This window comes from Cervus elaphus, chromosome 26 (genome assembly GCF_910594005.1).
Source record: "Cervus elaphus chromosome 26, mCerEla1.1, whole genome shotgun sequence".
Lineage (NCBI taxonomy): Eukaryota > Metazoa > Chordata > Mammalia > Artiodactyla > Cervidae > Cervus > Cervus elaphus.
This window is the reverse complement of record NC_057840.1, coordinates 34,519,094-34,534,360: the sequence shown is the minus strand read 5'-3', so window position 1 is coordinate 34,534,360 and position 15,267 is coordinate 34,519,094. Positions and strand designations below refer to the sequence as shown.

At 41.0% G+C, this 15,267-nt stretch overlaps 1 protein-coding gene across 2 annotated transcripts in view; it reads right to left on the bottom strand.

Annotated features, from left to right (window-relative positions):
- Window positions 1-15,267, bottom strand: part of PLEKHG1 (pleckstrin homology and RhoGEF domain containing G1) — a 240,714-nt gene that overhangs the window by 138,126 nt on the left and 87,321 nt on the right. The window contains exon 1 of one of the 2 annotated variants that reach the window (XM_043887984.1): window positions 5,823-6,308. The exons of the other annotated variant lie outside the window; for it this stretch is intronic. Within the exon in view, the coding sequence (XP_043743919.1) occupies window positions 5,823-5,940 (118 nt within the window). The 5' untranslated portion in view covers window positions 5,941-6,308. Of the gene's footprint in view, window positions 1-5,822; window positions 6,309-15,267 lie in introns of those variants that run through there. 2 annotated transcript variants of the gene reach the window in all.

Below are 15,267 nucleotides of genomic sequence, written 5' to 3'. Positions count from 1 at the left end.
GGAAAAAAAAGAATCTGCAACTACGTGTGGTGTTGAATGTTAACTAGACAATAATGTGGTGATCATTTTATAACATATACCAAAATCAAATCATTATGGTGTCTGTCAATGGTATATGTCAATTATACCTCAATTTTAAAAAAGGAGAAGCCTTAGTAATTCTTTAATCTTTAATAATTCTTTAATCTTTCCAGCATGCCCATTAGTATTACACATAAGCAGTTCAGTGAATATTTATTGAATCATAAGCCCTATGATTATTCTAATTAAAATAAGGGGCTCTTATCAAATGGTAATGATAGTTAATCATGGGGAAATATGGGAAAAGGGATACATAGCTTGTCTAAACTAGTACAATTAGTACAAGTCAGAGTATAACAGTCTATTAAATCCCATCAGAAAACAGTCACAGATATAGTAAATTATTTTCAATCATTACCATCATATTTAGTCATTACCATTCATTATAAAATGGAGTTAATTTTAATTTTGGTTTATAAAGACAAAACAATTTCAGCTTATCGGTAAAACATACACCAAGCTGTGATTTCTCAGGGTTCATTTTACCCTTGCCTAATGTTGCAGCCAAGAAATTAAAAGATGCTTGCTCCTTGGAAGGAAAGCTACGACAAATCTAGACAACATTTTAGAAAGCATACACCTTGCTTTGCTGACAAAGGTCCACGTAGTTAAAGCTATGGTTTTACCAGTAGTTGTGTACAGATGTGAAAGTTGGACCATAAAGAAGGCTGAGTGCTGAAGAACTGATGCTTTTGAATTGTGGTGCTGGAGAATACTCATGAGAGTTGTCCCTTGGACTGAAAAGAGATCCAACCAGTCCATCCTAAAGGAAATCAGTCCTGAATATTCATTGGAAGGACTGATACTGCAGTTGAAGCTCCAATACTTTGGCCACCTGATGTGAAGAGCAGACTCATTGGAAAAGATTTTGATGCTGGGGAAGATTGAAGGCAAAAAAAGAAGAGGGTGGCAGAGGATGAAACAGTTAGATAGCATCACTGACTCAGTGGACACGAATTTGAGCAAACTCTGGGAGATGCTGAAGGACAAGCAAGCTTGGCATGCTGCAGTCCATGGAGTCACAGAGAATCAGACACAACGTAGCCCTGAATAACAATAACAACACATGGGGTATGAGTAAAAACTCCAGTTGGAATTTAAAGAAGCCAAACAAGCTACCTGAAACTTGTCCCACTCCTAAAGAAGGAGATGGGCCAGCTAAATAGAAGTCCAGATCCACCCCTGGTCCCCACTCCTTCAAGCCTAGGCTGGAGCTGAGTGAGAGAATCAGGTGTGGGTAAACTCATATTCTCTTTAGTGGTTACCTAAAATTTTCCCCTAGGTCCTCAATATCTGGTGGTGAGCTGACTTTATCATTTGACTCTGCTCCCAGCAGAATTGTTGAAAAAAGAAAGTTGGCAGAGATTTATAGCTACCTTTTCTTACTAGCTGGGTGGTTGAGCTTGGAAAGGAATGAGAACCATTCCATTCACACACAGAGGAGCTGTTCCCTAGCCGACATGATGAGGGAAATGGTGGTTTAGAAAGAATCTTAAAAATTACTCAAAGATGATTACAGGCTGCCACTGAGAAATGAGGAAGGAAAGGCTTTCTTTTCGACTATAGGGTGTAGAGTCCTACAGCCAGAAATTATTATTTTATATTGAGGGCAATGGTAGTCTGTATGCCTTTGAAATGTGAAAAGCAATAATAACTTACCCACCTGGTATGACTTATAAGGCATCAAGATAGATTATACAGCCTGGCCATGAAAACGAGGCTCCTGACTTGATAACATTTTGTAGTTGATGATTCTAAAGGCCCTGCCATCAAAAATAGTCACTGAGTGCCAATCATAGAACACTGACCACGGTGGATTTAGAGTATCAGGCCAGAGGGCTCTAACTGGGCACATCACCTAAAGGAGGACCATAGGACAAGTGAATGGTGGGTGCAGCCTCTGCTATGCTGGAAATGAGTGACATGGCCAAGTTTTTCAGGCATTCACAGGCACTTCATTGAGGAACAGAATTTCTGAAAGAGCACATACACCAAAATGGACATGATTTCACTCAACAATGCAAGTCACTTTGTTGCATATTTAAAATATGCAACTGCAAATGAACTTATCTATGAAACAGAAACAGACTCACAGACCTAGAGAACAGACTTGTGGTTGCCCGGGGTGAGGGAGGGATGGATTGGGATTTGGGGATTGGCAGATGCAAACTGTAGTACGTTGAATGGATAAATAACAAGGTCCTATGACCAACCTAGATAGCACATTAAAAAGCAGAGACATTACTTTGCCAACAAAGGTCCATCTAGTCAAGGCTATGGTTTTTCCAGTGGTCATGTATGGATGTGAGAGTTGGATTGTGAAGAAAGCTGAGCGCTGAAGAATTGATGCTTTTGAACTATGGTGTTGGAGAAGACTCTTGAGAGTCCCTTGGACTGCAAGGAGATCCAACCAGTCCATCCTAAAGGAGATGAGTCCTGGGTGTTCATTGGAAGGACTGATGCTGAAGCTTAAACTCCAATACTTTGGCCACCTCACGCGAAGAGTTGACTCATTGGAAAAGACCCTGGTGCTGGGAGGGATTGGGGGCAGGAGGAGAAGGGGACGACAGAGGATGAGATGGCTGGATGGCATCACCAAGTCAATGGACATGAGTTTGAGTAAACTCCGGGAGTTTGTGATGCACAGGGAGGCCTGGCATGCTGCGATTCATGGGGTCGCAAAGAGTCGGACACGACTGAGTGACTGAACTGAACTGAACTGATAGCACAGGAAACTATATTCAATATCCTGGGATAAACCATAATGAAAAGAATATGCAAAAATGTGTCTGTGTGTATAAATGAATCACTTCGCTGTACAGTAGAAATCAACACAACATTGTAAATCAACTATACTGCAATAAAATTAGTGGAAAAAATGAATGTGGGAAAGTTTGTTCTTGGTTAGATGTTGAGAAAGTAGGCTGGGAATCATCTGCAGCAAAGGTATCCTTTGATGACTAATTTCCAAGTCCTCATCAAGGCCTTCATTTCGCATCCCTCCTCCTTCTCATGTCCTTCACAACTTTTGAAACAGTCAAAGCATAATAAGAGCACATTTTAGTTAAGTGTGGGCTGCCACATAAACATACATGTACATCCTTGGTTATCTGGACAGAGCTATATATATCTGTATATATAAATATAGTAACCATATAAATATATAAAAATAAATATATAAATATACAGGTATATTTTGTATTTAAAGATGAGCCCTGTGAATCACCCCAATCCACCCTTGCCTCCAGTTTCCCTACTTCAGGGAGGTGTCAAAAGGCTTCTTCAACTTGCAAGAGTTTCTGTTTCAGTTTGACTGCTCTTAATTCCTGAGCCCAACACCGAGAAAGAGTAATGAGGTCAACAGCGCCAAGAGTAGCTATGAGCTGTTTCACGTCACACTACTAAGCAGTTGGGATACTCTCTAATCACCCTGAAAAAAAAAAATCACCAAATAGGCTCTAAACTAGTATGAATTAGGCATTGTCAGATTTCCTGCGTTAACTTCGGACATGTCACAGTTTAACATATTATATATGCTACTCTACTAACACTCTACTCTCAATATTTAGTGATTCTATGGCATGTGAAATAAAATTCTAGGGGTGTGAAATAACTGCAGCTGGAAATTTTTACATCAAAAGAAAATACCATTGCTCCAGTAAAGAAAGAATTAAAGCATAAAGATTATATTACTTTTAATTTAAACTCTCTTTGCTGGTACCTAAAAGTAAAACCTTATAAACTATTCATCTTGTCCAGCTCAAGATAAATTTGTGGAATAATTACTCTAGAGCAGTTCTTGGACTAGACATGAGGGGATAAAAAGGATTTTTAAAAGATTAATCTATGGCCCCTGACTTTAAAAAGTGAACTGAAAACAAATACCTTTCTAAGAGTCTTTTCAGACTTTAAATAAACATTAAAATACCAGTAGACTGAAAAATATCTCAAGGTTTTTCTATGACCAGGTTAGAAATTAAGATATATTTAAGGGAGAGAGAATAAATTAAAATTAAAACATACTATCCTTTCAGCTATAAAAAGGAATGAAGTTCTGATACATGTTGTGATGACTCTTGAAAACATTACTCTAAGTGAAATAAGCCAGATGTGAAAGGAAAAATATTGTATGATTCCATTTATATGCAGTATCTAGTCTAGGGACATATCTAGAGGAAAGAAGTAGGTTAGAGGTGACCAAAGGTTGGGGCAGGAGAGAATAGGGAGTTACTGCTTCATGGTTACAGAGTTTCTGTTTGGGGTGATGAAAGTTTTACCAGTACACAGTGGTGATGACTGTTTAGAATTATGAATGTAATTAATACCACTAAATTGTACTCTTCTAAATAGTCAAAATAGCAAATTTTATGCTATATAAGATTTTTCTATAGCTTAAAAAATGAATAATGCAATGTACCAGAAATTATTGAATTGTATCCTTTAAATGGATGAATTGTATGGCATGTAAGTTATATCTCAATAAAGCTGTTAAAAAAAAAAATCCCTCACTTGTTAGCATACTACTTTGTCATCTTGTAAAGCTCTGAATATTCTTAAATAAATGTACCAGGAGCACAACCAGGTGATCAACGTTTGAAACACTACAGCTCACATTTCTTTCTGATTGTCAGATGTTACAAGTGATCACTAACTCTTTTGGCAGTTTAGAACATAGCAGAGCCTTCTGTCTTTTTCATATCCGGTTAAACAACGAATTGATTATCTTGCCATGAATAAGCATATAAGACTGTGTTCACAGTAGTCTCTTGACTTGATTCATTTTGAATACCATCAGCGTGAAAATTATGGTCGGAAACCACTACCAGAACAAAACAAATGGTAACACTGAATTTTCATACCTCTCAACTGTAGGTTAGGTAGAGACCAGAGAAAGTCAGTATCTAGAAAAATGTGCAGCACATACACATTTGTTGAAATGAAGGGACAGTCGGCCATTACTGCTTGGAACCTCTCAGAGCTCTGAGTCAGACAGAAGCCTTTTGAGGGGCAGCAGGCCAGCTCAGAAAGCCCTCGGGAGTCGATTCTTTCTGAGCTTATCCCTGCCTCCTCTGCTGGCTCTGTGCTTCTCTCACAGGTCAAACATCAGCAAGACCAAAGAGTTCCCTTCTAAGAATCCTTAAGAAGTCCAAGGTCTAGACAGAATAGAATGAGGTCAGGAATTTTCAAAGTTTTTCATTCCAAAGGAAATTTCTTTCAAAAAAGGCCACCGAAGCCTTTGGAGTGAAGTTAACAGGCAAGCTACATTTTGGTCACGAGTTCTACTGCTGCCACAAAACAACAGTAACAGAAAATAAAAATAATTAATGAGGAAACCCAGAAGCTAACTACTTTTACCATTTCCCACACCAGAAGTACCAAAGTGATACAACTTGGACCAGAATTTGCCAAAAGCCAGTAAACTTTTTCTGTCCTACTAGTCAAATATACATATCATAGAACCAGGATACAAGTTAAAAGCTTTTGAAGGAAAATAGGTGAGATGATGATCTTTCATTGGGCAACCACTGAAGGTTCCTATGTCTTTGACTTGGAAAAGAGAAAATAAACCTTCTACCAGTGAGTTAGCCATAATTTATAATAACCTGAGAAGAAAAACAGACTGAAGATGTATCAATTCTCTTTGAAGGGGAGTGTGTGTGGAGAAGCTCCTAAGCTCATTATCACCTTCCTGAACGCTTTAAAAAGAAAACTATGCAGTCATAGCAAAGTCACAAACCTACCTCGAGTCTGAATTTCATCTTGGCTCTGAGGGATAAGAAGCCTGGATTCCGCCCTTCGAGGAGAGCTTCGATTTCTCCACCCTCTGACCAGGGCCCCCACCATGGTTGTGGACAGCATGTCCCCAGGTGGCCGCAGCCCTGCTGGGTGAACCGGGAAGGGGTGGACAGCCCTGTGTGGCTGCCACCGTCGGGAGGATTCCGTCCACCTGTGATGGAGTTACACCCCAGATAGACAGGTCCGGGCAGTTCACCCGCCTTCGGCCTCCACCCACACACTCATCCTGTGCTGCGGATCCTCCTTCAGGAGGCCCAGGGAAAGTGGGAGATGAGACGAGCAAGGGCAGAAAACAGAATCAACAGAGAAGAGCAGTATGCAGACAGCCTATTCATAGAAGAGGATGCTCCGTATGACAGAAGTGCCGATCTCCTGCAGGGAAGTGCTTTGATCTTTTGACTCTTCATTTTTCACTTAAAGAAATAAAGTCTACTTTTTCAACATTTAAAAATGACTATTTTAAATGTACCCGAGATAAACCATAATAGAAAAGACTATGGAAAAAAAATAAATATAACTGAGTCACTTTGTTATACAGCAGAAATGAACACAGCATTGTAAATCAACTACACTTCCATAAAATTAAAAAAAAAACAAAAAAACACAAAAAAACCAAACCTACATCAAACAGACAAAAGTGACTAGATGTGGGGTAGGGGCATGAATGAGTATCTATTTCTCTTTTCCAAGCTTATTTTTTCTCCTAAATTGGAACCGCTTTCAGGCAATTGTTTTTCCAAAAGAGAACCAGTCGTCTAGATAAACAGAATTTGTTTACAAAATGTGAAAAGTATTTCTAATGTCTGAGTGTTCATGTCACAGAATTATATCAGCTTTTGTGGATGGCAAAAGTTGATTAAGGGAATTTAATAAAATTTCACAATTATGTAAATGCTCAAGAACTTAAAAAAAAAAAAAAAAGAATTGATTCCGATGACCTAATTCTTTTCTGTCTCCTGGTGAGCTAGTTGGAATTGCCTCAGACTGAGAAGATGGGACCTGTGTGTTGGGCATAGAGTACACTGCTCACATATGCCCCCTACTGGTCAAGATGCCAGATGCACATCGGTTAGAGACCAAAGCTTGCCTTAAACCTGGGGCGGTGGGGGGCGGATGGGGGGCGGGTGGGGGGGTGGGTGTCAGGCAGTAGAAAATTCTAGAATCCCTTGGTATACTATATTCACTCAGCCTGAATTAATTGTAGGCAGGCTGGGTCTTTTGATATTATTTTCTGTCTTTATGACTGCTATGGATTACACAGATGGAGAAGATGGAATGATCCATTCCCTGACTTTGCTCTACTTCTCTTCCCCAGTGACACTTTATCTGATAAGATTAAGGTTGTTTTTGCAGGAAGCAGGCAAATTCCCCCCAATCCCTCCACAATCATCCCAGTTTTTAAAAAAAAAAGAAAAAGCCCCTAGTGTATTAAAAAGCAGTAGCACTTTGGGGATACATATTTTACACATTCATTTAGTTGAACTTTCCCTCATTTGTTAATTATTTTGACTTTTCCAAACCGTAGGAAAAACTTTGGTATCATGGCAGACGGAGGGAAGGTAGAAACGAAGGATAGGGACTTGAAATGGCCTGAGAGCAGGAAGCTGTCGGCTCTGATCTCTGCTCGCGACCTCAGGAGGTGTTCAGACACACATCTGAGGCACAGGGCGGGGTCACCCTGGGGAGGCACAGTGGTTGCTGAGAGGGACCAGTCTTGGGTCCTCCCCGCTTCCTCCCTGGAGCAGGGCTCTCTGCCCTGGGCAGCTCCCTCCCCTCCGCCACCAAGGGCTCAGCTGGGGTCTGCTGGGAGAGGCACTCAGGAAACAAAGCTACCTTCCCTTCAGGGAAAAGAGCAAAGAGGCCTTCAGCAGTCTCTCAGTTCCTGTGACCCCCAGAGTCACAAAGACAGCTGAACCGGCCTTCTTCTGGGGACACCCCCGGGGGAGTGGGATGGCCTCAGGGAAGGACAGCAGGGGAGCCTGGTGCTCAAGCCTGGGGTCTGGTCTTAGCCGAGAGGCAGGGGTCTTGAGGATGGCCCAGAGTCACTTGGAATTCCTCAGGGGACAGTCAGGAGGCAGGAACACAGTGTGTGTTTACCCTGATTCATCTCTCGGTGGAACGCTGCCCCAGTCGTAGGAGGCTGGGTGGGCTGGGAGTGCAGGCTGGTAGGGATTCCAGGAGCCCATGAGGATGAGCAGAAGCTGCCCGGCCTCATCCTCAGGGTGAGGTGGTGGAGATAAGACAGTGATGCTGAAAGCAAGTGATCAGCTCCATGAAGAGCCACTAACGCACAGAACACTCTGTCGTCCTCAGTTTGCTGGTGGTAGCAGGTGGACGCTCAGTAGCCAAGGTTTTCCCCGACAGGAAGCTGAGCAATGGCCAGGACTGCTGTGGGAAACGTGGTCAGGAAGAGGAAGAAGAGTAATGTCCTGCCTGTGGAGGGCAGCCCCACCCTTCCCAGGTCCTACACATCCACTTCCTGAAAGAGACCCGCCAGAGGCCACCGGTGCGCCCGCCAGGAAGCGAAGGACAACGCGAGCACATGAGGTCATCTCCCCCCATCAGCCTTATTATAAGACACCCTCCCCCTCCACTCCTGAAACGGGGCACTCCGGAAGGAAACACACTCTTTCTTTAGACAGCAGCTCTAGAAACCCAGAGTCATGCTGAAGGCTCTGGAGAAGCCAATATACGTGTCACGATAGACTTCAGCTCACGGGTATTTGCTTCTAATTTCCTATGGTGTCCATGAGTTAACAACTATTTTCTAAATTTCAGAAACATCAGTACCATCCCCACCTGCCTTCTGAAGAGCATGAGGGATGAACTGGCCACATGCTTCTTCCTAATGTCACAGGACCTGGTCTGGTCACACAGAGGGCTCTTGGCAAGTGCTGATTGTGTAAAAGACGACAAGCTGTGATGATATGGCTGTCAGATACTAAAAGGTGCCATGAGCGACCAGAACCAAGAATAGCTTCCATCTCTGGAGCAAATATATATTTTGTTGCTGTTCAGCTGCTAAGTCATGTCCGACTCTTTGCAAGCAAATATATGACCTCCCACTATTCTTTCAAAAAGGAGCTACTGGGTGGAAGGCTGGCTATGTGGAGAATTTCTTCCATTTGAGTGGGGCTCCAAGAGCTGCTGGTCTCTCTCTGACTCCTTATATACATTTCTCTTGGGGGCAGAGAACAGGAATTAGATTTTGATTCTTTTGGCAGAGGGCTGCCTACCCACAGGTGGCACGGGTTTTGCTTTCCTTGCAGGAAAGCTCCGCTTCTATGTGGGGAGGGTTGTCCCTGTTCAGCCCACTGGGAAGGTTCCCACTGGGTGGGAAGGTTTCTGAGGCTGAGTTTAGTATCAGGATGCTCACCTGCTCACAGGTGTAAGACACAATCTCCAACACTGGTTTTATCGGTAAAAAAGGTGGAGGTTTAGTCTCCATCTGCTTTTGCTCCTTTGTTTCCAATTCCAAATTGGTTCAGAACTTGGATAGAAGGAGTTCCCCCAAGTCCCAACATTTAGTGGGATGGCTCTAGGACGTGGCATTTGGGAGACAACTCCTGAAGAGTGATGCTTCTGGCAGATGCTGTACAAAGCATGAGCCACTGGTGTTTACCTGCAATTTACTGCAAATTGTTCTGTGCCCCTGTTGGCTCTTACGGTCAAGCCATTGGCTTCTGGGTGATCTGGTGAGCAGCTCTGAGCCTCATCTCATGTGCAGTATTCTATCCTCATTTCTTACCTCTAAGTGATAACAACAAGCTAGGCTGAATGGCTCTGAATTGACGCTGTCCTCAAGTCCACCAGGCACTATAATATAAATCCCCTGTGCTGTATATACAGTCTGCAGCATCACAGAGGTCACACACAGGGAAAAAAAATTCAGTACATGTTGCTAATTATCAGCTGCTAATGCTGATAATCCTTCAAAAATGTATTTGTGAATTCACATCGAATTTGGATTCTCATATACACAAGCAGGTCTTGGTGTTTAGAGATGTTAATCAGCTGTCCAAGGCATCTCTTCTCTATCCGCCCTAAGAGCAGGAAGACGTGCTCAGACTTGCCCATCTAAGAAGTTGTTCCCTTGACTCTCCCTGTGTCCTCCTCCTCCAGCTATAGGTCTCTTCTCCTCAAGAGTTAGGGTTAGGGTTAGTAAAAAAAATCACAAATGGGTTATGTGTGCTGCTCTTCATTTCTTCCCCAGCTCAGTCTGATCCAGTTTTCCCCTCACCCTCTCCAACCCCCCGAACAGTTCTGTGTAGTATAATGCTTCCTAATCCCACTGGTATTTATCAGTCTCTTTCTCCTAGAACTTGTTGGCAGCACCTGACACTTCTGGCCACTCCTTTCTTCTTCAAGCTCTATATTCCCCTGGGGACCTCAATTTCTTATAATCCTGTTTTTCCTCCCACCTATACTGACAGCCCTTTTTCAGTTTCCTTTGCAGGACCATCCAATCACTGATTTTTACCTGTGGCCCAAACACCTGAGCAATAGACCAGTACATCTAAGTGACTATTTGATATCTCAGATTTGAAATTTCACAGGAAAGTGAACGTTACTCCCATTTGCAGGGATATAGCAGCCAGAAAATCTGGAATCATCTTTTCCACTTTTACTCCAGAAAGTCAAACTATTACTACCTCCAATTTCTTTTTTTTTTTTTTGGAATTTGCCTGCAATGAAGGAGTCATAGGAGATGCAGGTTTGATCCCTGGGTTGGAAAGATCCCCTGGAGGAGGGCATGGCAATCCACTCCAGTATTCTTGCCTGGAGAATCCCATGGACAGAACAGCCTGGCAGGTTACAGTCCCCAGGGTTGCAAAGAGTCCATCACGAACAAAGCAACTGAGCACGCACGCACAGCTCTCTCTCAAATGGCACTTACTTTCCTCTATCTTTACCCTGCTCATCTACCATCTGTACTAATAGAATGTCCCTCATGGAGGGTGTAGGACTGTTGCACTACAAACTTTTAAAATTGTAAATCTGATGTCACCCCACCCTTATCCCATCAACTGAAAACTCTCCCATGCTTTTTCATTCTTCAAAGACAATAACCAAATCTTTGACATGGCCTCCAACACCTGGAAAGTCCAGTCTCTGCCTCGTTATTCATCTTACTGGCCTCTGTACGCCTCCAGAATCATTACTCTTCTCTAAGTTTCTCTAGGGGTTCATGTTCTCTCCACATTGTTTTTCTGCCATAATGATCTCCCCCCTAGCTACTACTGATCTGTCAGAGATCTCTTCAAGGACCACCTCCTCAAGGCAATGCCTGTATATTTTTTTCCTTTCTAGCGTTTATCATTTGCAATGAATATTTGGTGTATAGTCATCTCTGCCACTAGTCTATTCTGTAATATTGATGGGGGAGGGGACATGTGTTTTTTGCCCATATCAAATCCCCAGATTCTGGAATAGTGCCTGGAACATAGTACATATTCAATAGCATCTGTGGGATGAATGAATGAACGACTATAGTACACTGGGGACTTCGGTATAATAAGTGTGCATGATACTTCCATCACAGTTTTTGTAATATTTAAAAACATGCAACTGTTATAATTAGATGCTAAGATCTGATTTAAAAAGTAGCTGGTAATTATAAAAACATTCCCAGGGGAAAGTATGATCTACTTTATGACACCTACTTTTTTATATGGATTCTTCAAAGAGAGCATTGAGGTGAAAGGTGGGCTGCTGGTATTGATCTCCTATTTAGATTTAAGCTTCACATCTTCTGTGCCCTGAGAAATCCTACCAATATTGCTGAATATAGCCATAAAGCTCAAGAAGTTTAACAAATGACTAAGCATCTACTTGCAGCTTAGTGTTCATTTTAAGATTAAAACCTAGGTGAAAATATATTAAAAACTGCTAAATGTGCATTTTATTAAAAACACAGCAACTAGAATAGAGAAAAGGCAATGGGGCCTTCTCATACCAAACACTTAACATACAGCAAAAGTGGTTTCCACGTTTATTTTCTCCTCTACGTCAAAGTAAGGTGAGCCTACTATCCCTTAGCGTGGTACCTTCATTTATATAGGCAACTTTAAAAGAATTTGTTTAATATACTGGCTTATAAAATTATTAACACCGTTGTACTTTTTTTCAGTGGTTTATTAGCTGTTTTTCAGAAATGAAAGGTGATATTGTTCGAACTGACTTCCACTTGGCAATTAGTTGGTATTCAGAGATTTCAGGTTTTAAAAACCACAAAATCAATGTTAAGCTAGTATGTTAAAGCCCAGGTTTTCAAGTCAAATTTAAAAGGTACCTCCATGTTTTCTCTTTAATTCATTTACTCATAAACTTGCTCATGGATGGTTAGAACAGATTCCCAAGAAAACCTCAATACCTGGCAGTTGGAAATAACCATCTGCTACAGCAAAACCTTTGTTATATGTAATTCTACCCTGAAACCAAACCCGATATAGTTGTAGAATGCTATATTAGATCGGTGTAGAACCTTAAACCAGAGAAGTGCCAACATTTCTCTCTTAAAATGAGTATGTGGATTAATTACAAGGTGCTGACTGACCAGGATTAGTTTTTATCCCTGTCTGCACAAAAGTAATTCCTGCTACTTCCATCAGTTTGATTGGGTCAAGGTGGGTAATTCAGGCTGAACCAAATACAAAAACTTCTGTTTATCATGGCATCTGAAGTTAGCGTGGACATTTTTCTGTTAAGAAATAATTCTTGTTTACATATGGAGAGTTCTTAATGGCATAATAAGTTAGATGTCTCCATGCTCACTATACGGAATTATTAAAGTTTTTTCAGGCATTGCTCAGTTTAGGTGTCCATTAGAAGCAGTTTTTTAAATATTTGACTAGAAAGAGTGAGAAAACATATTTACATTTTTGGGGGCCCCATTTGGTCTCTAAGTACCAGATAATACTCATACCAACCTTTAAGGAGTCACAAATACTATTTATATTAAAGACGAGGGAACACACTGAAAGACCTTAAAAGGTTTCCCTCTTTACTCTTGCTGAAAACATTTGATAATAGAGTTTTAAATTAATGAGAGTTGACTTACTAGATTTTCTAACTAACAGGATGTGGGCAGTCTCAGAGAGATGCAGCTTTACCCAGATCACCTCCTTCTTGGGGAGACCACCCTTTCACATCCCACCTTAAATACAATTCTTTTACATAATTTAAAATGGTTTGTACTTACCACTACCAACAAAATAGTATAAAAGATAGTATTACAACTCAACATATTAGAGATTAAGTAGGATAATATATCTTGCCTCAAGTTGAATGGAAAGCAGTGTTCAGACATGAGTTTTCAGAATTCAGAAGTTCTTTTCCAATAAAGAGTATTCTAAACAAGGGGTAGTCAGATGCTGTGAACACAGGTGGGCTCTGCATCTTGTGTCTGTGTATATCAGAAAGTGCTCTATATCATGAAGATGCCCTGGAGGGGCTGATACAGGAATTGAATCCAGAAGAACAAACAGGAATAGATAGAACAGCCTGGAGTTTCAGAATGAGGTGAGGAGCAGGTGTAGGGCTTGCTGCCTACAAAGAACCAAGATGTCTGTTTGGGGGAACTGCAAGCAATGTAGTGAGGTAGAAACTAGTGTGTGTGTGTGTGTGTGTGTATGTGTGTGTGTGAGAGAGACAGTGTGTGTGTGTTGAGGGGGGTGTGTAAAGAAGGGGAGAAATAAGAGACAAGACTATATAGGTAAGCAGGAACCAGGTCATAAATATCTTAAACAGAGCTTGAATTTATACCCAAGCAATGATAAAGTTTTGAAAGGTTTGAAGCTAAGTACCATGATCAGATCTGCGTTTTGAAAAGAAGACACTAATTGAAGTTGGAAAACACTTTGGAGGGAGTAAGAATGCAAGTAGGGAGATAAAGACCAGATGGGAAAGGGATGATGGTGGCCTGGATAAAGGCAGCTGGAGTGGGGCTGCGTGTGGCTTGGGAATTGATTCCATGGGTTGGGAGTGAGCAGAGAGAGGAATCAGGGGTAGTTTAGACCTATGGTGGGGTTACCATGGGGCTCACAGGGGTACGCACAGAAGAACAGAGGAGTTTTGGTCTTGGGACGGCAGGTGGTTCAGGGAAACGATGAGCCCCCCCATTCTCAGAATTAGGCTACCCTGCATTTTCCCCCGTTATAATTAATGCCTTGAGAACTTTTTTTGAACACGTACTATTTTAGTGCCTTTAAATTACATTAGTTGTTCCTTCAGATGACAGTCTATCTCCTCCATCTCTGCTTCTCATAGCTTCTCACACTTCAGTGGCTTCCTAAGTGCTTATCTCATGATACCCTTGGGATAAATTCCCAGGAAGAGCACTGCTGGCTCGCAGAGGAAGACTTTGATAATTCCTACTATTTATACACTGCCAGGTCTTATCCAAAGGGATCATCTATTTACATTGTCAGCAATAATGCATGAGGATATTTTTCTTTTCCTTACAACCTTTCCAGATTTGGCATTGGACCTTCATTTACTTGGTAGGGGTAAAATTCATTTTAAAATTTGTTGAATATACAAATTTAATTTTCTATTTGTTTTATTTTGGGTGAAACAGCTGAAAGCTTCCTTGGACCCCTTCCTTATTTAATTATACTCTGATATTGTGCTCGCATTGACATAAACTTGTCTGTGTTATCAAGTTTCTAAAGTTTGCCATGCATATTTTCTCATTTTGAGGCTTTCATGTATATATATACATTTTCCCACCTTTCCCTTTCAACAGTCATTTCCTTCAACAAAAATTTCCCCTTTGTAGTTGAAATTGTGCTACTCCAAATCCATAATTCTTTAATTGTTGAGAGTTTGTTGAGGCACACATATTTTTTTATGCTATGTGGTCTGAATCTTAGAGAATTTTTCATGAAAGGAATAATATAACATGAATAATAATATAATATATTATTATAATATGAATAATAATATAACATGAAAGTTATAGCCTGTGGTTAGTAATTTTACTAGTTTTTACTCAATTCATCTGTATGATATCTGTAAGAAATATTTATGTGGGCTCATTTTTCCTATCAAATTTGATTGTCTTAAATTTAAATGATCCTGTGCTTAACCTTTCACTAAGGGAAATAAATTTTATCATTACAGACAAGGGGCTAAAACAAAACTATCTCAGAAAGGGGGTACACCAGCACCATGCCAGGTGCTTTACGTAAAACCACTCTGAAAAATAATATTACACCCACATTACAGAGGAGAGAACTGGGGCTCAGAAGGGCTGAACAGTTTGTATAGGATCAAATATCTGGCAAGTGGCTGAGAACCTAGTTAAATGCATCAAGGATGTCCTAGAATGTCACCAAAGTTTAACAGAATACAAACGAATTTTCCATGAAAAAGAAAGGGAATAAAAAA